The sequence below is a fragment of the Typopeltis vanoorti genome, chromosome 1 (assembly GCF_054136105.1).
Source record: "Typopeltis vanoorti isolate ZY-2024b chromosome 1, IOZ_Tvanoo_1.0, whole genome shotgun sequence".
Classification (NCBI taxonomy): Eukaryota; Metazoa; Arthropoda; class Arachnida; order Uropygi; family Thelyphonidae; genus Typopeltis; species Typopeltis vanoorti.
In genome coordinates this window covers 167,755,845-167,782,912 of record NC_143549.1, presented here as the reverse complement: position 1 = coordinate 167,782,912, position 27,068 = coordinate 167,755,845, and the positions used below count along the sequence as shown (strand labels likewise).

The following is a 27,068-nucleotide window of genomic DNA, read 5'->3' as shown; positions in this document are numbered from 1 at the left end:
TTCATGGACCCAAAGCGATGAATGTGATGTTGTTTCTGGGTCAAATTTGCATTGTTTGGCAAGCTTTTAGATGTCATCATTTGCATCACATCTGTTTTTGAAGAAAAGTTCAACACGATGCATTGTATTTTTTTCTTCTTTGTCTCCATAGTGTTGGACATTTTCAGTGGTAGGCAAGTTATCATCAAGATACTGATTGTGAACTGGTTAGTTTTTTTTTTCTTCCCTAATGTATTGATTTTACATGAGAGATTATCATCAGGCATGATAAGGTGCTGTTCATATGCTTTATGAGCTTAGAAGCTGTTTAACAGATGGAAGACACAGGAGACAAAAGAAAATAGCTTTTGTCCACCTGTTCTTCTCCTCTATTTTTATTTCCAATTCAACAATCTTTATGCAATTAGCTTGCATTGATCAACAGCTAAAATCACAATGAATTCTCTTTTCTTGTCTGTAATCCCCAAACTACAGCACTTCTGAACTTCAGCTGGTCTGTCAGAGTTAGACGTACAGCTCTGGAGACACTCGACTTTGTTACTGCCATCTTTGGTTTGTGCTATAAGCATATTTGTATGTTTTGCACTAGCCCTTGCTTTGGCTCATATTAAAGTAGGATAAATCTTTTTTTGTTGATAAGCTTAAATACTTACAGTTGGTCTTGAGTTCTTCTTTTAACTCTATTACTGTGTTATGCAACATAAATTTAGAGTACAAAATCCAAGCAACACCATCTAGTACACCACATAATATGCAGTAGAACCATAATTAACCAGCTTTCTACTTTAATGATAAATAATTCAAGAATATAGTATGTCTTCAGTAGTATCTTACACAGTGCATAAATGCTCATAAAATGAAAGTTCTGAATCTCCATTAAGGAATCATGCTTCTGACAGAAAAGAGAGGACTGTCATCATGCAAATATAAAATCGCATGTTGCAAAACTGAAATATTTTCTTAGAAATTCTGAATATTTGAAATTAGAAACTATACTGCTGTCTGGCCAGTATAACTGGTAATTAGTTTACGGAATTAACAACGCATGTAAAGTATATTAATTAAAGGTAACTTTAATGAATAACTTCTATATTTCGGCAACGTCACATTGCCATCTTCAGGAGCATAAAGATATGGTATGTGCACTCAGGAACTAACACAAAGCAAATGAGGAAGAAAGCAAGAAACTAATATTGTTCCTAAAGTCCTAATGGTGCCCTCTTGCGGGCTAGTTTGGTAGTCTTGGCAGTTGGGCTGAAGTTCTCATAATGAAAGTCTCCCAAATTTGGGGCAGTTTTGTTAGTTCCTGAGTACACATACCATATCTTTATGTTCCTGAAGATGGTAATGTGACGTTGCCGAAATATAGAAGTTATTCATTAAAGTTACCTTTAATTAATATACTTTACATGCGTTGTTAATTCCGTAAACTAATTACCAGTTATGTCTAACCAACATATAAGTCTTGCTACTAGAATCATGATCATCCACGGAGATGCAATCGCACGAAATGGCCAGTATAGGAGAGATTACAGGAACAAGGAGTCTTGTAATGCATTCCCAGTAACTTTACATGTTTTAAACATTAAAAATCTTTAAAAAAAAAAAAAAAAAAAGAAAGAAATGAAATAATGCTAGGTAAGCAGGAAAAAAAAAACAGTTCAATTTTGATCAGAGAAACTTTTATAGGCTTTCTTTTTTTTTTTTTTTTTAGTAAATAGGGTTCTGCCCTCTCCTCCTCCTCCCAGGAGAAACTCAGATTTTTACCAGCAAGTTCAGAAAAATAGACTAGAATTCTCAAAACATTCATATAACAACTAATAAATTTGCATAAGAAATGCATAACAAGAACTCAGTCACTATTTCTCAAAAATTGAAATTTTTAATCATTGTTTTTTAAATTAGATTGATTGCAAAAGACTTCATAGCATTTTCTGAAGTATTGCTCAGATTTGAAAGGGCTTGTGTGAAGAATTTTTGTCTTGTTCCAAGGGATCCATTGGTTAGTAGAAACTCCATGTTCTCCAAGACCAAATTTCTCACTTGAAAAAAAAATAACAGATATAATCCATATGTTCTGATCTTTGTCTACAGTAATCTGTCTGGCCAGTATAGGAGAGATTACAGTAACAAGGAGCCTTGTAATGCATTCCTGGATAAACTAAGAGAGGGAGGAAGTTTTTCTTATATGCTGCATTGATTTATAATAATTTGATAGTTTGTTAACAATTGGAAAAGGTGTTTGGTGGCAGTGATATCCAAGAAATTCTTGTAGATCCATTGAATTAAGTGTAAGACATTACAATCCATGATCTTTTTAAAAGAATTAGAAACAATATTAAGGAAATTTATGGCAACTGACTGGCTGGAGATGTTGAAGGGTATTCCAAATAATAATAGATTGTTAGCATTATATGGTGGATGGCTGTATAGTGTGCTCTGAATGATATCATGTTCTTATATACTAATACATGGAGCTTAAAGAATGAATTATTAACCACAAAATTGAGCCAAATTTTGCGGAGATTTCTGAAGATGTCAAAGCACATAACATTAATTATAGTATCAAAAGGACCTGAATAGGTAAGAGAGGAGGGATGTATTTTTGCTTTTCACGGAAGATTTACGTTATCAGAACGATAATGCATTGCAGTCCTATTCAGGGCAAGTTTGAGATAGTGTGGTATATGTATAGTTGAAGTTAGGAATGTTACCATAGTGGGGAAGTAGTGCTAATATTATAGGCCAATTACTTAAGAAAAAGTAAAGTATTATTAATAGAGGATTTTAATATGGAAAATACTGACTGGAAGAAAGAACTGAAAATACAACTGGCGGTAAATTTCTGGATCATCCAACCTCGTATTGATTATATCATATGCATTTGTGATTTAAGCTAATAGAGAGTACAATTTGGCTGCTCAGTCCCAAATTGGCAGCCCATCCTCATTTGTTCAGTACCATGTGGATACCTACTAACAGGGAGCACCATGGGAAGGTGAGGATTGGACATTAGGTCAGAAGCCCCATTCAGTTCTCCACATTGCCAATGTGGCAATGTGGAGGTCTCCTTCCACTTATTTGGCTTTGATGCTTAAGCGAAGTTTTAAAAAGAATTAAAGTTGAGCAGCTTTTATGAGTAAATTGTAGACGAGTATACAAACATTATTGGAAAAAAAAATGAAACAAATTGAAAATAAAAAAACAAATCTTGGAGTCTCAGTGGCACACTCTGAAGAAGACATTGATTGATTCAGTGAGGGAAGTATGTGGTGAAGTTGTCACAATAAATTAAAGAAGCATACCAAAAGTTCCTAACAAATAAGTCAGCAGATGCCCTAAAAGAATACAGAACAAAATGTAATAGAACTAAGCTATGTGTAAAAGTCATGGGAAGACTTTGTTAAAAACATAGAAAATAAATATCAGGACAGTGGCAAAATGTTCTGGAGGCAATTGAAGAAGCTTAGAAATGGAGGAAAGAGTGCTGCAAAAAAAGAATAAGAGATGATGAAGGGGACCTGAAAACTGAGCATAAAGATATTCTAGATGTATGGGGTAATTACTTTGAAAGATTGCTCATATTTAAGTTGTCAGACAAGCAGTGACAGCATGATGGTAGAAAACACTCAACTGGAATGCCATCTAGAATATATATCTGTACTTGAAGTAGAAAAAGCTATCACAAACCTGAAATATGGAAAGGCAGCTAGAGTAGATATTCAACCAGAAATGCAAAAATGTGTAGGTATAAAAGTTTTGAGGTGGTTGCACTGCATAATTTCTCTACTAAGTGTTCCAGGTAAAATTTATGCAAGCATACTTGAAAAGAGGTTCAGAAAGGCTGTGGAAGAAAAACTTGGAGAAGAACAAGCTGGGTTCTGGCCGATAGATATTGTCAAGATCAGATTTTCACTTTAAGAAAAATACTTGAGAAATTATGGAAATATGACAAGGATTTGTACTTAAGTTTGTAGATCTGGAAAAGGCATATGACAAGGTGCCTAGAGAAAAAGCTTTTCAAAAGAGTACAATTATATGGGGTGATTGGAACATTATACAGAGCAATACATAGTCTATATTTAAGTTGTCAGTCAGCAGTGAGAATTGAAGGAAATATGAAGATGGTTTGATATAAAATCAGGACTAAGACAACGATGCACATTATCTCCACTCTTATTCAGCATCTATATGGAAGACATTATGAAAGAAAGTGGAATCAACTGAAGTAGAAAAAGCTATCACATGGGGAGGGCCCATCTGCAAAACAGCCAGAACAAGCCCAGAAGAAAATCTCAATACGAGAGGACTTTAGAAATGTTTAATGTAGTTTGGTTTGTAATTTAATTTATTTGTATTTTTATTTTATTTTAGTTTATTTATTTATTTATTTTTTCCCCATAAGGCTAGGTTAAAAAATTAGCAAGCACATAGATTCATTTTACCTTTGTATAGTGCAGTGTCATGTAGTTTGGATCTTATACATATGCATTTTTCCTGATGACCTCAATACAGAGGTCAAAATGCTGAATGTTACTTTCCTAATGTTCAGTATAGTAATTATTCTAACATGTGTCTCCATAAATTATTCACTATGAATAGCAGTATACAAAACAGTGTTGAAACCAGTTTTAAGTTCTGGATCTGAGAGTTAGGTTAGAAATAAGGCACTTGATCAAAGACTATAGAGACCATAGATATGAGGGTTCTGAGAAAAATTAGAGCAGTGAACCGATGGCAGAATCATATTAAAAATGAAGATATTAGAAAGTAACTTGACCATATCAGAATTCAAGAATTCTGTGTCAGTATAAGATGGTATGGCCACTTAAATAGAATAGGAGAGGAAAGATTAGCAAAACAAATGTTCTTTACCAAGTTGGCAAGGAAAATACCTAGACGAAGACCAAAATGTAGATGGGTTGATACATTAAAAAAGTTCCTTAAAAAACAGAAATATAAGATCTGATTACTGAAGGAGCCAAAAGGCTTCAGTTTGGCAATGCAAAATTACATAAGCAAAGTGGATATTAGATCGGCATTATTTCAAAGCCGAATATAGAAAGTGTGAAAGTTTCTTAAGTTAAGTTGACCAGAGAGCTTATGGGAATGCACTCCCCGGCATTCACGAGTTGTCTTAGTGCAGACTACTTAAAAGACATAGCCACTGCCCAAGCATCTATATATTCATCTTTTATTAGTCCATTTTGATAAGGTTTCACTGGCCTGACATTTGTTTGAACTGGTTGGTTCTCTTTTGAGATTAGGCAGAAACCTTAAGAGAGCAAAACCTCCTGTTCACTGCTAAGTTACTTGAAATTTTAGAGAAATGTATTTTTTAAGGGAACTCTTGGTTGGTGCATAAAAGTAATTACTAAAATAAGGAGCAAAATGGCTTCAGTTTGGTGATCAACTTACCTTACGAAACTTTCATAGTTTCTGCATTTGACTTTGAAATAATGCTGGATCTAATATCCACTTTGCTTATGTAATTTTGCATCGCTGAACTGAAGCCATTTGGCTCCTTAATTTATTACGTACTTTTAAACACAGACCGAGAGTTCACTTATGAAAAATACATTTCTCTGATATTTCAAGTTCTTTAATACTGAACAAGAGTTTTTGCTCTCTTAAGGTTTCTGCCTGGTCTCTGAAGAGAATCAACCAGTTTTGGGAGCTTATAAAAACTCCCAAAATGACTTAAAGAAAAGAAAAAAGAAAATTGAAAAGTAACATTTTTGTTCAACTGAAAATATAATTGTAGTAATGTGCATAAAATATACATATCATAATTTCAGTTTCAGCTAATTCATTTATCCACAGTAACTAACTAAATACTTCATGTGTGTGTGTAAGTTTCTTAATGTGATTGTCACTGTCTTGCACCAGTCTTTGTAATGATTCTTGGACATCTTGGTGGGAGCTTAAAACTTAAAAAGCACATACTACCGATTTACTGCATTAATACTACAATAACATGCATATTTTGTTAATATGTTGTTTTTGACAGTGGGTGGAAGACTCTCCTGCACAGCTGTGCAACAGCCATTGTGCATGCACAATGGCTGTTGCATAGCAGGAACATTGGTGGAAACCTATTTAACACATTTGAAAATCCCAATTTCACAAACTGGAAATGAGTAGTAAGCCTTCTGGTTTCTTCTAGAGAGAGAGAGAGAGAAATGGTCCTCCAAATCAAAATGAAAGACACAAATTCTCCTATTCTACTTCTTTTATCCACTGTTTTGAAATGTGTTGTTAGAGCATTGTACTTACTTACTGCTATGATAATAAAATTCTACTTCATTTTGCTTCTGTCTCTGCAGTATGATGTGGCATATTTGTGATATTTATCATGATATTTGTGAGAGTCAGCAGTATCAAATTTGAATAGAATCCCTCTAAAGAGTCCCAGAATAACTTATACTCAGGCAGACAAACACTTTTAAGCTACAACACATGTGTGCATTGTATGCACGTGGAAAGGAGCAAGAGTGAGAGAGAATGGAATTGAAATCTTTGATTAGAATCATTTAATTTTAATATAAACTTAAGTGTATTTCTAACTGTTGGATTCTCTCTTTCTAGAATAAAGCTCTCTTAGTACTTCTTTCAATGGGTGAATTCTACAAGGTGTTAGAGTTGTTACATTCCTTCAACATGTCAGAAAGGGCTGCATTGTTTTTACAAGCTTGTGAGGAGTTTGAAATTATCAAGAAAACTGAAACAAATAATATCCTTTAAGTGAAAACTAATTGCTAAGTTACTCAATGTGTTTTTGCTTTTTTCTTTATGAACTGATGGAATGTAATTATTGTTTGAGATGTACATGGAAAAAATTCTTAAACACGGAGAATTAGAAATTCTCATATAAATTGCACACAAATCTCTCATGAAATTATCGCAATTCTTGGATCTGTAATTCCAAGATCATACTTTTATAATATAAAAATAAGGCTCTGTGTTGTATTTAAAAAAAAAAAAAAAAAAAACATATACTGTATATTTTGGACCATAAGACGTACCTTTTTATGTAGCGAAATTGACTTCGAATTGCGATGCATCTTATCATCCTAAGATAGGTGATATCGGGTAAGTCTTGGATTTCGATACAAGCCAAATGCATGTCTCGCTGCATATGTCAGAATTCCTGATTTACATAAGAAAACTTTATCGGCATCAATAATAGTTAGTGGGCGAGCATATGTGGTTTTGAATGGACAAGATGACTTAGTTTTTGAAGAGAGCGATAACAGTAGGGAGGACTTTGGCAAGAATATAGAAAATAAATATCAAGAAGGTGGCAAAATATTCTGGAGGTTGTTGAAGAAGCTTGGGAGGAAAGAGTGCTGTAAAAGGAGTTAGAGATGATAAAGGTGAAATGAAAACGGAAGAAAAAGATATCCTTGAAGTATGGAGTAATTACTTTGAAAAACTGCTAAATGAAAGAAGCAGTGATGACAGCACAGTGGTAAAAAAACACTGACCAGGCATGCAGTCAGGAATACATATCCATACTTGAAGTAGAAAAAGCCATCAGAGGCTTAAAATGTGGAAAGGCAGCAGGAGTAGATGATATTCGACCAGAAATGCTGAAGTATGGTGGTATAAAAGTCTTACAGCAGCTGCACTGCATTGTTCAGAAAGCCTGGACAGAGGGACGAATTCCCGATGATTGGAGTAGAGCTCTCATAGTACCCATATATAAAACGGGAAATAAAACTGAATGTGAGAATTACAGAGGTATTTCCCTATTAAGTGTTCCTGGCAAGATCTATGCAAGTATACTTCAGAAATGATTGAGAAGAATTGTGGAAGAAAATGGGTGAAGAACAAGCTGAATTCCGGCCAAATAGAGGCTGTCATGATCAGATCTTCACTTTACGACAAATAGTCAAGAAAGCATGGGAATATAACAAAGATCTGTATTTAAGTTTTGTCGATTTGGAAAAGGCATATGACAAGGTGCCAAGAGAGAAGCTATTCAATACGCTGCAGTTATATGGTGTCAATGGGGCATTATATCAAGCAATACTTAGTCTTTATTTGAGTTGTAAGTCAGCAGTTAGAATTGATGGAAGTACAGGAAGATGGTTTAATGTTAAATCTGGTGTGAGACAAGGATGTACATTATCCCCTCTGTTATTCATTATCTATATGGATCACATTATGAAGGAAAGTGGTATTAAACATGATATCAAAATTGGAGATGTTAATGTCAGCTCTTTGCTTTATGCAGATGATGTTATACTTCTAAATAAATCCACTACAAGTCTGCAAGATTCTCTGACCAAATTGAATAACTGTTGTAATAGATATGATATGAAGGTCAGCAATAAAAAGACAAAGACAATGAAAATAGGCAGAACCATTGAAAATGTCAGCTGTGTTGTGAATGGAGAACCTGTGGAACAAGTAAAACATTTCAGCTAATTAGGCACGATTTTTAGTGAAGATGGTAAATTAAATATAGAAATAGACAACAGAATCAGCAAAGCTGGTATGGTGGGAAGTCAATTGAATAAATTCATATGGAATAAGAGAGAAATTAGTCAGAACACTAAATTAGCTGTATACAAGACAGTGTTCAAACCAGTTTTAACTTATGGATCTGAGAGCTGGGTCAGAAGTAAAACACTTGACCAAAGACTAGAGGCTGCAGATATGAGAGTCCTGAGGAAGATTAGAGGCATGAACAGATGGCATCAGTGGCAATATCATATTAAAAATGAGGATGTTAGGAAAGAACTTGACATTGTCAGCATCCAGGAATGCATTAGCAAAGCTAATCTCAGGTGGTATAGAATGGGAGAGGAAAGATTAGCAAAACAAGTGTTCTCTGCCAGGTTGGCAGGAAAACGACCCAGAGGAAGACCAAGATATAGGCGGATTGATACGGTACAAAGAGTCTTAGACGATAGAAATATAAGATCTGATAATGTTGGAGTCTTGACAAGTAACAGACTGATTTGGAGGAAAATTGTAGATAGGAAGTTAGTAATGATGTAATTTTTTCATGTGGTACTCTCATATCCTGTACACCCCCTTAAGGGTACATGTCAGGAATTTGATGATATTGATGATAACAGTAGTTCAGACAATAATACGAAAAGTGATAGTAATGAGACGAGTGAAGAATTAAATGCTGCTTGTACAAGTTATGGTAATAATAAATGAAATTTAAGGTTTGTGAATATTTTTTCTAAAAATTGTCTCATAAATTTGAGGTGCGTCTTTATCGTCCAAAAAATACAGCACATATGTATTATTATTTATATATATATATATATATATGTGTGTGTAGAAAGTTTTTTACCTTGGGTATAATATATGTTAAAGATACCAAGTTATTTTAAATATAAACTTTTTTTTTTTTTTTTTTGTAACTTCATTTCCCAAGTATTTCCCAACAGACAAGTCAGTCAAGTTTGCACCAGAAAGTGTTGCAAGTCTAGCTGATCCTGCATGTAGTGCAAGGTCCAAGGCAACTCATGGTAAAGGTAGAATAACGACGAGTTGCCTTGGACTTGCACTACGTGCAGGGTCAGCTAGATTTGCAACACTTGCAGGTGCAAACTTGACTGACTTGTCTGTTTGCTTACTTGGGAAATGGAGTAAAAAAAAAAAAGCAGGTTTATATTTAAAATAACTTGGTATCTTTAACACACACACACACACACACACACACACACACACACACACATATATATATATATATATATATATATATATATATATATATATATATATATATATATATATATATATATATATATATATGCTTTCAGGAACATTGACTCGGTTGTTTTGATACATTTTTATAAAGAGATTTAATGACTAAAACTGAGAATAATTGTAAGACTTTAAATATAAAACACTACTAGTTTCGGCTTTTGACAGCCTTCTTCAGGTGTCTTCTAAAAATAGGAAGCAGCAATAAAAACAGTGAAGTTTAAAACTGAGAAGCACAGAAAAATTTTAGTACATAATTGACATGAAAAAACCTTGTATTTACATTTAAGTTGTTCTTTCAAACGTGGCATTGTTTGTTGAGTTCGTGCTTGCAGACTCTCGTGAATGCCAGTACTGAACAACAGCAGAGTGGCTATCAGAGATGTTGTAGCTTAGCTCAAATTGTTATTTAAATGTTCACGATTAAGGATGATTTCTCTGGACGCCACAATTTTTCTTTCAAACTCATCATGGCAACGAAAGATGTTTTTGGATCTATCCCAGCAGACTGAATGACCCTGGTGTTCATCATCAGGATTGTTCGAGAAAAGAACATGACTAGACAAGGCACTGGCATGTGTTCTTTTGTAAGAGATGTCTCTCTTATGTTCCTCCATGCGTAATTCAATAGATTTGTTTGTTTTTGACCAAAATAAGGGATATTACAATCACATCATATCTTATATATGCCAGGATATTTCAGATTATGATGATGAGGCTTTGGATGACTAACTAGCAAGCAGATTTTTGGAAGTGTAGTGAATAAGGTCCTGATGTTGTACTTCTTAAGAACTTTAGCTAATTTTTTGGAAACTGAACTGATGTATGGGATGGAGATGTTACCCTAAAAGAACACATGCCAGTGCCTTGTCTAATCACGTTCTTTTCTCGAACAATCCTGATGATGCACACCAGGGTCATTCGATCTGCTGGGATAGATCCGAAAACATCTTTCGTTGCCATGATGAGTTTGAAAGAAAAATTATGGAGTCCAGAGAAATCATCCTTAATCGTGAACATTTAAATAACAATTTGAGCTACTACATCCCTGATAGCCACTCGGCTGTTGTTCAGTACTGGTGTTCACGAGAGTCTACAAGCACGCACTCAACAAACAATGCCACGTTTGAAAGAACAACTTAAATGTAAATACAACATTTTTTCATGTCAATTATGTACTGCAATTTTCCTGTTTCTCAGTTTTAAACTTCAGTGTTTTTATTGCTGTTTTCTATTTTTAGAAGACACCTGAAGAAGGCTTTCAAAAATATTGAAACTAGTAGTGTTTTATATCATTAAAGCCTTACAGTTATTCTTGGTTTTAGTCATCATTAAATCTCTTTATAAACATATATATTTTATTTATTTTATATATATCATCCTCATCATCAATGTCCTGATATGTTTCCTGATAATCCAAGAGGTATTCAGGTTACTATGGTATGGCAGCACTACATGACTAACTTTTACATAATTATTAATCTTCTATCAACAATTTTCCTCCAAATCAGTCTATTACTTGTGAGCTCTCCAATATTGTTATATCTAACATTTCGTGCTTCTAAGCCACTTCTGACTAAATCAATCCATCGAGACCTTGATCTTCCTCTGGGTCTCTGTCTTGCCATCATGGCATCAAACATCTGTTCTACTAAAATTCCTCACCCATTCTATTTAAGTGGCCATATCACCTTAGATTAGCTCTACTGATACATTCTTGAATTCTAATAAGGTCAAGTTCCTTTCTAATGTCTTCATTTTAATATGATTCTGCCATTGGTTCACTTCTCTAATTTTTCTCATAACCTCGTATATGTGGTCTCTATAGTCTTTGATCAAGTGCTTTATTTCTAACCCAACTCTCAGATTCAGAACTTAAAATGGTTTCAACACTGTTTTGTATACTGCTAGTTTGGTGTTTTGGCTAATTTCTCTCTTATTCCATATAAATTTATTCAGCTGGCTACCAACCATACAGGCTTTACTTATTCTGTTGTCTATTTCCAGATTTAACTTGCCATTTTCACTGAAAACTGTGGCTAAAGAGCTGGAATATTTTACTTGTTCTGTAGGATCACCATTCAGAATGCAGCTGAAGTTTTCTATTTCTTTTTCCCTATTTTGGTAGTTCTGGTCTTTTTATTGCTGATTTTCATGCCAAATTTGTTACAGCTGTTATTCAATTTAGTTATTTAGTTAATGAATCCTAGAGACTTGTACTGGATGTGTTTAGGAGTACAACATTATCTGCATACAGCAAAGAGCTAAGTTTGACATCTCTGATTCTATTATCAGACTTGATGCCACTTTCTTTCATAATGTACATCTTTATCTTACCAGATTTTACATCAAACCATCTTCGTGTATTTCCTTCAGTTATTCTAACTCTGACTGACAACTTAAATATAGACTATGCATTGCTCTGTATAATGTTCCATTTACCCCATATAATTGTACTTTTTTTGAAAAGCTTTTTCTCTAGGCCTTTTTGTATGCCTTTTCCAGATCTACAAAACTTAAGTACAGATCCTTAAAATATTTCCATGATTTCTCAACTATTTGTCTTAAAGTGAAAACCTGATCTTGACAACATCTATTTGGCCTGAACCCAGCTTGTTCTTCTCCAAGTTTCTCTTCCACAGTCTTTCTGAACCTCTTTTCAGGTATGCTTGTATAAACCTTACATGGAACACTTAATAGAAATAATTCTCACATTCAGTTTTATTCCCTTTTTTTATATATATAAACGGGTACTATGAGAGCTCTACTCTAATCATCAGGAAACCTTCTGACCAGGCTTCTGCTGACTTTCCACATTTAAATTTTTTTTTTTTTTTTTTTTTTTTTTTTTTTTTTTTTTTTCCCTACCTCAAGTATTTATATGTAATACTCTTTGCATCCTTCTTTATATGGTCCTGTCACTGCTTGGTTCGTTTAACAGTCTTTCAAAGTAATTACTCCAGACATCTAGAATATCCTTATCATTAGTTTTCATGTCACCTTTATCATCTTTGATTTTTTTTACAGTATACTTCCTCCATTTCTAAGCTTCTTCAGTAACCTCCAGAACATTTTGCCACTGTCCTGATATTTATTTTCCATGTTCTTAACAAAGTCTTTCCATGACTTTTGTTTAGCTACTTTTACACATAGCTTAGCTCTTTTACATTTTGTTCTGTATTCTTTCAGGGCATCTGCTGACTTAATTGTTAGAACCTTTTTGTATGCTTTCTTCTTTTCCAGGACTGCTTCTTTAACTTATGTCCACCATAGTTCTTATTTTTCTATCCTTGCATACAGTTCACCACATACCTCCTTAGCTGAATCAGTAGTGTCTTCTTCAGTTTGCCACTGAGACTCCTAGGTTTAGTTATTGTTTTCACTGTTTCATTTTTTCTTTCATAATGTTCGTATAGTTGAGTCTACAATTTACCTTTAAAAGCTGCTCAACTTTAATTCCCTTTAAAACTTTCTTACATATTGTTCTTTTCAACGTGATATCCATTTTTATCCTGCTTAGTACTAAAGTAATGATCACTTCCAATTTCAAATCCTTTGTACTTTCTTGTATCCTGAACCATTATTTTTATTCAGCAATGACATAGTCAATGAGGTCTTTCTTATTTTTTGTGTCTTCTTGCTTATTATATATTATAAATATCTTAAATCTTCTCTCTTATATATTTATAATGAGCTTCCATAGCTTGGTCAGTATAAACAAAGCCCTTTATGGGAAAGACCTGTGTTTGAATCTCTCTGGGATACAAAGAACCTTTAGCAAGGTTTTTTATTGGGAGGTGAGTTAGCCAGTCTCATATGGAGCTGGCTTTTTTGTTGTTGTTGTTGTTCTGCAACTAGGCAAACCAGCCAATGAATACATACAATTAACAGACAACAGAATGCTTATAGCCATAGGGCTTAATTAACCACCTTATCCTTGAAAATCAAAAAATACTTAAGTGCCCAGAAATCTAATCAGAAATAAGTTCAGTAAATATACATTCAATTCTCACTAATCCTTAGAAATAATTTCTTGGAAGAATGTACCATGCTGAATTTCCTTTAGAATAGTATTGATGCCACTGGACTTTCCAATATCTTAAGAGCTGTCCAATGCTGTGGAATGGCAGATACAGGGCAAGCTGACCATAATTAACTAAAATCAGTAAAGGAATTTAAAACACTGTAGTTTTGTTCCTTTATTACATTATGATGTACTATAGTGAACAATGGAAATGACTTGACCGAAATGAGATAGAACTACTGCTACCTTAAACTCAAAAACTTGTGTGGTAGCAAACTGAATTTTCTTAAAAATGATTTGAGGAAATTCGTTTTGCATTTTATGTTAAAACTGAAAAAATTGAGGAAGAGAACTATATTTGATGTCAGTAAACAAAGGAAATACAATAGATTGATTGACTGGAACTATACCCAAATCACATAAAATGGCAACACACAAAAAAAATACAAATGTAAACAATAATGAAAGACGTTTAAAAAAAAAAAAAAGAGCGAGTGAACTTGAAAAGTATTAAATTATAAAAATGGAAATCCAGAATTAATGCTTAAATTTTGAAATGTTACATTAGCTTAAATTAATTGTCATTTATCCAAAATCTTCATAATGAACTACATGTGCTCTGTACGATTAAAAAAAATCAAAAATAAAAGAAAAACTTAGGCGGTTAAGGACACAATAATGAACAGCTAGTCTGCATTAGTCAGTCTTAGGGAGGGGAGAGGATGAAAATATTTAAGCTATATTCACTCCAGCTGTGCCAATCACACAAGTGATTGGCACAGCTGGAGTGAACAAGTCATCTTAATTGGACAGTGATCCCAACATCCATCATTAGGTCTCTGTTTTGTTAGGAAGCCAACTGGTTCAAACTACCTATGCCAGTCACTGCCCTTGGGCTAGCTATTCATCACTTGTGTCCTCTCCCTCATTCCAGTTGTAGATGACTAATTATCAAGTCGAATGACTACCTAAGCTTTCATTTTATTTTGATTTAAATGGCACAGACTACACATATTTAGTTCATTATAAAGATTTCAGGTAAGTAATATTAATTTAATCTAACATTTCAAAATTTACATGTTAATCCTATGAGCCTCTAATAGCCCAATCAGTATAGATGAAGCCATTTGGTTGGACAGGCCTGGGTTCAAACCCATCTAGAACATGAAGAACCTTTATCAGAACTTGAGTTAGCCAGTCTCATATGGAGGTGGCAGGCTTTTATCTCCCAGAAATTTGGGTGTTTCATCCTGCAAAACATTCAAACTGTCCAGAAGAACACATACAATTTACAGCCATAGCAGATAGATTTAATCACTTTATCGTAAGCCAAGTTACTTGGCCATTAGAAGCTATCGAATGTAAAATGAAAAAGGGAAGATGGAAATGTTAATTCTGTTTCTGTTATGTCCAAACTTATTGTTTGCATTTATTTTAATTTGATGTACTTTATGTATAGTTCCTGCTGTGTCCTTTGTTTGGTTACTTGACATTTCCTTTGTATTCCATTTTCCATTCTTTTCTTTGTTCTATTTCCTACCATTTATATATATGTGTGTGTGTGTGTGTGTGTGTGCGCGCACACGCATGTATTTCAGATAGGACCATAACCTCTCTCATTCCTGAGGAATAGCTGAATAAGAAAACAGATGAGTTAGAAGTATTAAAGAACTTGACTCAAATACAGTAATTGGACTGAATGATATATTAGTATGAGTGCTGAAGGAGTATGTGCAAAACAATAGCAGCGTCCCTTACCTTGTTGCTCAATTTGAGTCTTAGCATGTGTAAGCTTTGTAGCGAGCAGAAGGAGATCTCTTAGATAAATCCATTATACAAAGGTGGAGCCAAGACTGATGTATCAAATTATAGACACCAGTTAGTATCTCTGGCATAGTCATCAACGTATTGGAAAAGTGAGTTAGGAATTACATCCAAAGGTAGATAAACAACAGTGGAATCCTCTATAAAGGACGGGATGATTTGTTAGAGGTTGGGGTCTTGCATTAGCAATCTGCTCATGTTATTAATAGAGTGAGAGCAGAGTTGGGTAAGAGAAATGGATATATGACAATATTTGGGATTTTGACAAGACACTTGACAGGAGTTCACATTGGAGGTTATTGTACAAACTGAGAGCTATGAGTTTGCATTAGAAACTATGACGTGAATTGGGTATACTGGTTGACTGACGAGTATCAAAAACTGAGTATATGAAGATGAGGGTGACCAGTGATGTACCACAGGTTGATTTGAATAGATTGGTTATGGATAAATGATAATGAATGCCAGTTCAGTCTCCAAATTTAATGTTATGTATTTTGAACAGAGGATATTATAGGCAAAGTATTATATTAATGGGAATTTATTGAGAATAGTCCATGGGGCTAGAGACTTGGGGGTTGTTATGAACTGTGAGTGAAAGTTTAGGAGTTAAGAGCATCAGATAAAGCGCTGTTAAAGAGAACACTAGCTTGTAGAAATTGGAAAATTATTCTCTCATTTTACAAGGCTTTGATAAGACCACGTCTGCATTATTATATGTAGATATGATCACTTGGGTTCTAACGAAATGGAGAGACAGTTGAAAAGATACAGCAGCAAGTAACCAAAATGATATATGCACAGTTCCATAGGCCAGTTAAGGACAGAATGTGGGAATGTGGTCCTCAAAGTTTGAGGAGTAAACAGAGGGGAGGAGATATAGAAGTATATTAGTAAGAGGATCTTACACATATAGACATGAGTGAGGTTTTTGCATCATGGATGGTGGAAGTGGAAATCCTTGTCATCTTGGAAGCTGTCTTATACTGTTAGGAAATTAGGTCCAAGTTCTATCATAGTGTGTGAAGTGGACTACCATTAGATGTTTTGTCTTTGGTAAATGTATTAAAGGAGGAGGTATGATGGGTTTTTAAATATGGGAGTCTAAATGGACCCTTCTTTTAGGAAGGGTCCTTGGATCTCTTGAAGATGCTTGCATATTAATAATTTCCTTTGTTCTAAAACATTTCCTGATTTTCTTTTTGTTTCTTGTCTTTTCCTTTGTTTTGTTGGAACAGAGTGGGGATCAGCCTTCATCCCTCCCAAATTCACTCTAACAAATCTTATGCTGTAACAAATTATTTCTCCAGTCCCTAGTAGTTTGCTATAGCGAGTCTGCTGTATTCTGATTCTCAACTTAAAAACAAGGTACCAGATCTCTGCATAGTAATCTATATGTAGCCTGATCAAGGCCTTACATATGATGAAACCATAACCTCTTCTGTGTAAGAATCGTCCTCCTTATTGACATAATTCATTGGGATCTCTAAAATTCAGGTTCCTGCCAGTCATCACTTTCAGTTGTATACTCTGCATCCCATTCTTTAAATCATACCAGATGCTTATCAGATTTCAAAACCTTACATTTTGTAACATTGAACTACTAGTTCAACTAACATAGTTTATTGAAATACTCCTGTAAGGCCACAATATCTGCCCTACTACCCTATAATTCTTCCTGTTTTGTATCATCTGCAAACAATTGCATATCTCGATTAAAACCTGTTCCAATATCACTTACAAGCTAAACAGTAATGGTCCCAAGACAGATCATTGCTACACAGGTGTACTTTCACCTTCTCGAATACCACTCTTGCTTCCACCCACCCCCACATACATTGCTTGGAAAGAAGTCAACAGACACCATAGTGTAAGGAACAAACAGCCATGGTGCCCACCTTAATAAGATGTAGGACCTCCTTTCACTGTGATGACTCCAGCAGTCCTACAGGGCATACTTTCCATAAGTGTACAATAGTGATCAATGGGAATTTTGGACTATTTTTCCTATGGACATGTAATGAAGTTCAGAACTTTGTGGGGCAGACATTCCTTGACCTCACCCAGCACTCCAGTTTATCCCACAGATGTTCAATAGCTTTGAGATCAGGGCTCTGTGAATGCTAGTCAATATGGCGACATTTATGTCCACAAATCATGCAGTTGCAGCTGCAGCTTTATATATATACAGGGTGTTCGGGATAAATTTGACAGTTTCGTAAGGAAAAAGAAAATCTTCTTTGTATCTATTAAATTTAATGAATTGACAAAAAAACATTACAGGCAGAGTTAATTACAATACTATCAACAAGATTTACTCAAAATAACCACCATTAGCATCGATCACAGCTTCAATTCTGCTTTGGAACCTCGAACAAGCTGATGCTACAGTCTCCCTGGGAAGGGCCGCAAAAACTGTTTTAATTTTATCCATTAACTGGGCTTTTGTATTACTGGAAGTGCGATTGGTGTCTTTTTCAACTGCGCCCCATACAAAATAATCCATGGGGTTAAGGTCTGGGGAGTTTGGAGGCCAAACATTTGGACTGGTGAAGTCGTAGAAATTTTCAGACAACCATTTTTGACTTTTCCCAGAGGTGTGGCAAGGGGCCGAATCCTGCTGCCATACATACGGCCTACCATTGGCTACCCTTGTTATCCAGGGCTTGACTATAGTTAGCAACTCCACGAACAAAGCCCGAATTCCAATGCCAGGGTTCTTCAACACCTGTTCCTGTAGATTTGCGAGGAATTCTGCTGTACGAACGCAATCAGATCGTCTGCTAGGGATCTTTCTTCTTGCTACATCCTCGTAGTCACCATTGCAAGTCTCTAGTTCATGCCTGATTGTTTTTACTGTATTCAGGGAGCATTGGGCAGCAGTCGTAATATCCTTATTTTGATGGCGGGCACGAATCATCATGATACAAGTTATTCTCTTCCATGATTCAGGTGGGTTCCAGCTATCCATCCTTTCTGACATCTTGTATATGAATGAAGAAGGGTCCAAACTTTTAAATGAAGAGAAGTGTGTGTTAATACATGTAACTTACGGAAAAATATAATTAATTATAAATATGTCAAATTTATCCCGAACACCCTGTATAACACGGTTCATCGTCTTGCTGAAAGAGACAGTGGTCAGTTCCATAGGAAGCATTGCATTGTCCAGAATCTTCAGATACCTCTCAGAGCTCATTGTTCTTTAGACTGCAAACAGAGGTCCAAGGCCAAACCAGGAAAAAAAGGACCATACCACTACCTCCAAATTTCATAGCTGGAGTTACGCACTCTGGTAAGAGATGTTCACTGGCATCTGCCGCACCCATCCATCTGCTCAGTAGAGGGTGTAGCATGATTCATCACTCCATAATACAGCTTTCATGTCCCACTATTCACACTCTTTGCACCACTGAAGATGCGGCATGTAGAGCTTGCATATTATAGTCCTGCCATGGAAACCCAAGCCTTGGTGGTGAATATTTTGTGCAGATTCATGTTCCAGTTGATGCCTGGAACTCTGCATTCAGTCTGTTCGGCTGGCAAATGGTGGTTTTTACATATCATCCCTTGTAGCACCCTATAGGCACATGTTTGGTGAGTGTGGTTGGTCATCTACTGCATGTTACACTTCAGTTGTTGACCTGGAATGACCCAATTTGTCAACAATTTGCCAATCAGATAAATCTGCAACATAGCATCCTATCACAGTGCCTCTTTGAAAGTCTGTCGGTTTCCTTCTCGCACCCATTGCCCCTGGACAGAGTTACACTGCACTGACTTGGGAACATCATATTCCTCCAATTTACACTGGCTACAAACATGTGACTCATTATATGGCACTACACCTTTCCTGGGAGGGGAGGGGGGTTGTCCATTGACATCTTTCCAAGCAGTGTTCAAACATGCATGCACACAGTTATCTATTCACTTTGATCTCATCTTTCTAGGATTATTTTCTTGATATCTTACAGTTCAACATCTATTTTTCTAACCTTTCTTTCCCATTGAGTTTATACTTCCTTAGGTTAGCTCTGCTCACACATTTTTGAATGTTAACAGTGTCAAGTTCCTTCCTAATATCTTCATATATGATACATTCTCCACTGAAAATGCATGTTCCATGTTCCTGACTACTTTCATAATTTTTGTCATTTTACTTGTGATATCATGATTTCCACTTTCCTTCATAATGTTATCCATACAGATGATGAATGACAGTTGAGATAGTGTACATTTTTGTCTTACACCTGATTTTACTGTACCTTTATTTAATTCTAACTGCTGCCTTAAAACTTAAATATGGACTGTATGCTGCTCTGTATAATGTTTCAGTTATCCCATATGATTGTAAAGCTGATTTAGCACTTTGTCACATGCCTCTGTCAGATATTCAAAACTTGCTTAAGATCCTTGTTATATTCCCATGGTTCATTCCTAAGTTTCTCTTCCACATTTCTCTTAGCTTTGAGTATGTTTACATAAATCTTACCTAGATCATTTTGTTTTCCTTTTATAAATGGGAACTACTGGAGCTCTATATCAGCCATCCATAATTTGACCTTTTGAACAATCCTTCGGAACTTTCATCATTAATTGATATTTCCCCCAAGGGATGTTCTGGCTACTATGACAGCACTACATGATTAATTTTATGTTACTATTAATCTGTCAACAATTTTCCTCCAATTTAGACTATTAGTTGTCAGTATTCCAATATTGTTGTATCCAACATTTTGTGCCTCTAAGACTCTTCTGACTGAATCATTCCAGCTAGACCTCAGTCTTCCTCTGGGATCTTTCTTGCCATTTGGCATCAAATACCTGTTTTGCTAACCTTTCCTCATCCATTCTATTTAAGTGGCCATACCACCTTAGATTAGCTTTGCTCACAAATTCTTGAACGTGTGAACAGAGCTAATAGTTCTTCCCAACTTTGTATCACCTGCAAAAAAATGCATGTTCCATTCAATCTTTTCCTAATATCATTAACAACTTAAACCGACCTTTGGAGCACACCATTATCTTCCAGGATATTGCTCCTTCATATGCAACTTATTGGTACCTGTCAGACAGCCATTCTCCAGTCCATTGCATCAGTCTTATCCAACTCCATTCGTTCAAGTTTAATAATCAATTTGTCCCGCAGCAGCTTATCAAAGGCCTTTGCAAAAGCTAAATGCATCTCCCTTGTCCAATGCAGTTTTTACTGTTGTAATATGTAAGTAGTTTAAATAAATTAAACTGGAATAAACTCACGTAAAATATTATTTTATTCGTATAATTTTCGCCTAAGTATCAAAGGCATCTTTAGTATATGGGAAAAGCTATGCATGCAATGGAATCTCCATGGATTATTGTAATTCTTGCAGATAAACTTATACCTTGGTGATACATAACTGTCTATTTTTAGGGAAAGACAATGTATACTGTTATATTAATTAATAAACTTTAATTAATACTTCCTATATTTCAGTAATGTTACATTACCATCTTCAGGGAACATGAAATTAATGATATGTGCATGCAGGCACTAACTTGTAATATGAACTAACTTGGTAGAACTGAAGTCGGTCCTAGAGTCCTAAAAGGTGCCATCTAGTGGGCTAAATTAGTAGTAGTTTGGCTGTTAGACTGATGTTCTAAGAATACAAGCTTCCCATATTTGGGATAGTTTCATGCATCCAAATTTGTTGAGGTTTGGGCAGTGTTTTAGATCTGAGGCTGATTCCAGGAATAATCTGTCATATTTATACTTGCTGTGGTGCAGTAAGGCTACAGCTCAAGACTAACTACCCAATTTAGCCCACTAGATGGCACCTTTTAGGACTCATCATCATCATCAAATTCCTGCCATGTACCCTCAAGGGGTGTACAGGATATGACAGTACTACATGAAAAAATTACATCATTACTAACTTCCTATCTACAATTTTCCTCCAAATCAGTCTGTTACTTGTCAAGACTCCAACATTATCAGATCTTATATTTCTATCGTCTAAGGCACTTTGTACCGTATCAATCCACCTATATCTTGGTCTTCCTCTGGGTCGTTTTCCTGCCAACCTGGCAGAGAACACTTGTTTTGCTAATCTTTCCTCTCCCATTCTATTTAAGTGACCATACCATCTGAGATTAGATCTGCTAACGCATTCCTGGATGCTGACAATGTCAAGTTCTTTCCTAATATCCTCATTTTTAATATGATATTGCCATTGATGCCATCTGTTCACGCCTCTAATCTTTCTCAGGACTCTCATATCTGCGGTCTCTAGTCTTTGGTCAAGTGTTTTACTTCTGACCCAGCTCTCAGATCCATAAGTTAAAATTGGTTTGAACACAGTCTTGTATACAGCTAATTTAGTGTTCCGACTAATTTCTTTCTTATTCCATATGAATTTATTCAATTGACTTCCCACGATACCAGCTTTGCTGATTCTGTTGTCTATTTCTATATTTAGTTTACCATCTTCAGTAAAAATTGTGCCTAAGTAGCTGAAATGTTTTACTTGTTCCACAGGTTCTCCATTCACAACACAGTTGACATTTTCAATGATTCTGCCTATTTTCATTGTCTTTGTCTTTTTATTGCTGACCTTCATACCATATCTATTACAACAGCTATTCAATTCAGTCAGAGAATCTTGCAGACTTGTAGCGGATTTATTTAGAAGTATAACATCATCCGCATAAAGCAAAGAGCTGACATTAACATCTCCAATTTTGATATCAGGTTTAATACCACATTCCTTCATAATGTGATCCATATAGATAATGAATAACAGAGGGGATAATGTACATCCTTGTCTCACACCAGATTTAACATTAAACCATCTTCCTGTACTTCCTTCAATTCTAACTGCTGACTCACAACTCAAATAAAGACTAAGTATTGCTTGATATAATGCCCCATTGACACCATATAACTGCAGCGTATTGAATAGCTTCTCTCTTGGCACCTTGTCATATGCCTTTTCTAAATCGACAAAACTTAAATACAGATCTTTGTTATATTCCCATGCTTTCTCGACTATTTGTCATAAAGTGAAGATCTGATCCTGACAGCCTCTATTTGGCCTGAATCCAGCTTGTTCTTCACCAAGCTTTTCTTCCACAATTCTTCTCAACCGTTTCTCAAGTATACTTGCATAGATCTTGCCAGGAACACTCAGTAGGGAAATACCTCTGTAATTATCACATTCAGTTTTATTTCCCTTTTTATATATGGGTACTATGAGAGCTCTACTCCAATCATCGGGAATTCGTCCCTCTGTCCAGGCTTTCTGAACTATGCAGTGCAGCCACTGTAAGACTCTTATACCACCATACTTCAGCATTTCTGGTCGAATATCATCTACTCCTGCTGCCTTTCCACATTTCAAGCCTTTGATGGCTTTTTCTACTTCAAGTATGGATATGTATTCCTGACTGCATGCCTGGTCAGTGTTTTTTATCACTGTGCTGTCATCACTGCTTGTTTCATTTAGCAGTTTTTCAAAGTAATTACTCCATACTTCAAGGATATCTTTTTCTCCTGTTTTCATTTCACCTTTATCATCTCTAATTCCTTTTACAGCACTCTTTCCTCCATTCCTAAGCTTCTTCAACAATCTCCAGAATATTTTGCCACCTTCTTGATATTTATTTTCTATATTCTTGCCAAAGTCCTCCCATGACTTTTGTTTAGCTAGTTTTACACACTGTTTAGCTTTCTTACATTTGTCTCTGTATTCTGTAAGAGTAAAAGCTGACTTATTTGCCAGGAACTTTTGATATGCTTTCTTCTTTTCCTTCACTGCCTCTTTAACTTCCTGTGTCCACCAGGGAGTTCTGATTTTTTTATCTTTGCACACAACTTCACCACATGCCTCTCTGGCAGAATCAATCAATGTTTCCTTCAGAGTTTGCCACTGAATCTCCAAGGTTTGATTCCTGTTCTCAAACTCTTTCATTTTCTTTTCAATAATATTTCTGTATTTTAGTCTACAGTTTACATCTGAGAGCTGCTCAACTTTTATTCGCTTTAAAACTTTCTTACATGTTATTCTTTTCAATATGAAATTCAATTTTATCCTGCTCAAGACTAAATAGTGATCACTTCCAATTTCAAATCCTCTGTACACTCTGGTGTCCTGCACCAGGGAGGAAACATCACTATCAACAATAACATAGTCAATGAGACTTTTCTTATTCCTAGCCTCTTCTCTCCATGTGAATTTGTGCAATGTTGGAACATGGTGTTAGTAATAACCAGTCCATGTCCTGAGCAGAAATCCAACAGATATTTGCCATTATTATTAGCTTTGCTCTTTTCTCCAAATTTTCCCAAAATATTTTTGTATGTCTCACAATCATTTCCTACTCTACTATTTAGATCCCCAACAAGGACCAACTTTTCCTTTTTCATTGTGTCAGTTGCTTTTTCTAAAGCCTCAAAAAATTCCTCCACTTCTACCTTAGTAGAACCTTCTGTGGGACCATAGGCACAAATAAGTCTCATTGTCCAGTTCCCCATTCTCATATTTGCCCACATTACTCTACTTGAGACTGACTGCCATTCAAGAAGATTAGCCTCGTATTTTGTGTTGAATACTATGGCTACTCCTTCTTTTCCTTGATTGTTATTGCCTGAATATAACATTTTATATTTATTGCTCAGAAAGATCTCACCAGTTTTGGTCTTTTTTGTTTCAGTCACCCCTATTATGTCGATCTGGTACTTATCTAATTCCTCAGCTAGCTCCATTTCTTTGCCATTCAGGCTTCTTACATTGATAGTACCGATCTTTAACTCTGGTGATGTTGAGTTGGGGTTTGTTTTCAGATTTGTTCCAGTAGCTGACTTTTCGCTGTTCGCCCTGGTTCCCTGGCGAAAACAACGGGGGCCTTGTTTAACCGGGCGACGCCCCAGCCGGCATGAAATTTTGTCATGTTGTACCATCATTTTTTATTTTGGTTTAACCAATAAGAATACAATTTGGTCGGCTAAATCCCAAATTGCCCCTTTTAGGACTCTAGGACCGAATTTTGTTGTCTTCAGCCATATTTATTCAGTGTTAGTGCCTGCGTGTACATATCATTAATTGCATGTTTCCTGAATATGGTAATGTAACATCACCATCTTCCTATATATCTTACTGAAATATAGGAAGTATTAATTAGCATTTAATTAATATAACAGTATACATTGTCTTTCCTTAAAAGTTGACAGTTATGTATAGTAATATTCTTTTCAGTATAGTATTAGATAAAATTTTATAGCCAAAGAAGACAAAGTCAGTTCCATCAGAGGAAATGTCATGGCATCGGTGTTTATTAATTATATTGAAAAGGGTAAAACAGTAACCGGGGAATATTATTTTTATCTTTTAACCAGACTAGGTGAAAAAATTCATGAGAAAAGACCCAGTTTGCAGAAGAAAATAATCATCTTTAATCAAGACAATGCACCTGCCCACAAAGATGTTTTGGCAATGGGAAAATTAAGGAATCTGCACTATGAATTGTTGGAACATTCACCCTGTTCCCCAGATTTGGCTCTCTCTGACTACTATCTCTTCCCAAAAAAACTCTACCTCGCCAGTCAGCATTTTTCTTCAAATCGCAGCTGTAGAGGTGTATTTTGCAGATATTACTGAGAACTAGTACAGGGATGGGATAATGGCACTGGAGCATCACTGGAATAAATGGTGAAAAATAAAAATAATTTTGAAATTATAAATTCGTTTTTTCATTGTTAGGCTGAGAAGTTTTCAGACCACCCTCATATTTTAATGAAGTGTCCCAATAAGTCAATAGGAGTTCCAAAAAATGACTAATAGTAATGTACTGTGGTTGGAGATATTTATTTATTTATTCTTCTTCTTCTTCTGCAGCTTCTCCCACTTAAGTGGGGTCACTGTTTGTAATGAGTATCCTCCACACCTTCCTGCCTAGGGCTGTCACCAAAACCAAGTTCTTCATCTTCAAGTCCTCTTCTACCAGCTCCCTCCATCTCTTTTTTGGCCGCCCACGCTTCCGCCTTCCTTGCACATCCATCTGCATGACCCTTACATATTCGTCCTCCCTCCTCATCATATGACCAAACCATCTCAACCTTGCTTGCTGTATTTTTGCTCCTAAGTTCGTAACTTTCACTGTTCCCCTGACATAGTCATTTCTCAGACGATCCTTTCTGGTCACACTGTACATCCACCTAAGCATTCTCATCTCTGCTACTTCCATCCTGCTGATGTTATTTTTCCTCAGGGCTACAGTTTCTATAGCATATGTCATAGCTGGCCTCACTACTGTCCTATAAATTTTGCCTTTCAGATTGATCGGCACCCTCTTATCGCATAACACTCCAGCCATCTCCCTCCAGTTCCTCCAACCCGCTTGTATCCTGCATCCCACTTCCTTCTCAGCTCCTCCATCTTCTTCCACTGTTGAACCTAAGTATCTAAAGTCTCTCACCTTTCTGATGACATTTCCTTCCAGCTCCAGATCTGTCTCCTGGCTTCCGCCGATTGCGCAACACATATACTCTGTCTTACTTCTGCTCAGTCTCATACCTCTCTCTTCCAGTACTTTTCTCCATCTTTCCAGTTTAGTTCCTGCTTCTTCTCTTGAATCTACACACAACAAGATGTCATCTTCATACAACATTGTCCAAGGCGCATCTTCTCTCACCTCCTCTGTTACCACCTCCATCACAATATTAAACAGAAACGGACTTAATGCTGACCCTTGATGCAAGCCAACTGTTACTTGAAAACTTTCTGTCTGTCCCAAACAGGTCCGAACACTTGTCTTCACATTTCTGTACATTTCCCGCACCAACCTGACATATTTCTCCGGCACCTTCTTCTCCTTCCTCAGACACCTCCAGACTTCTTGCCTTGGCACTCTATCGTATGCTTTCTCCAGATCAGTAAATACCAGATGTAGCTCCCTTTGTTTCTCTCGATATTTTTCCATCATTTGCCATAACCCAAAGATAGCATCTGTTGTTGTTGATCTACCAGGCATGAATCCAAATTGTTCCTTTGCAATCTCCACCTCCTTCCTCAATCTACCATCAAGAACCCTTTCTAGGATCTTCATTGTGTGGGACATCAACTTTATTCCTCTGTAATTTTTACAGTCTTGTGCATCCCCTTTACCCTTGTAGATGGGGACAAGAGTACTCTCCCTCCATTCCTCGGGTATATTTTCCTGTTGGCAAACTTTCATGAACAGGTCCCACAGCAGGTCAATTCCCTCTTCCCCCTGTGCCTTCCATGCCTCCACTGGAATTCTTTCGGGGCCCACCGATTTTCCATTCCTCATCCTCTTCATGGCCTCCGTCACTTCCACTCTACTGATGTTCTGCACCATCTCCTCTGAGAGTCCTTGCATTTTCCTCATTCAAAAGTCCCTCAAAGTATATTTTCCATCTGTTTCTTATGTCCACATCCCTCCATAATACTCTTCCTTCAGCATCTTTGATCTGCCTCACATGTAAGAT

At 36.0% G+C, this 27,068-nt stretch overlaps 1 protein-coding gene across 1 annotated transcript in view; it reads left to right on the top strand.

The window, feature by feature from the left end:
- Positions 1 to 27,068, top strand: part of LOC150110628 (WD repeat-containing protein 11-like) — a 355,935-nt gene that overhangs the window by 316,972 nt on the left and 11,895 nt on the right. Inside the window, exon 25 of the mRNA XM_090399950.1 lies at positions 6,589 to 6,736. Coding sequence (XP_090256076.1) covers positions 6,589 to 6,736 — 148 coding nt within the window. The remainder of the gene's footprint in view (positions 1 to 6,588; positions 6,737 to 27,068) is intronic.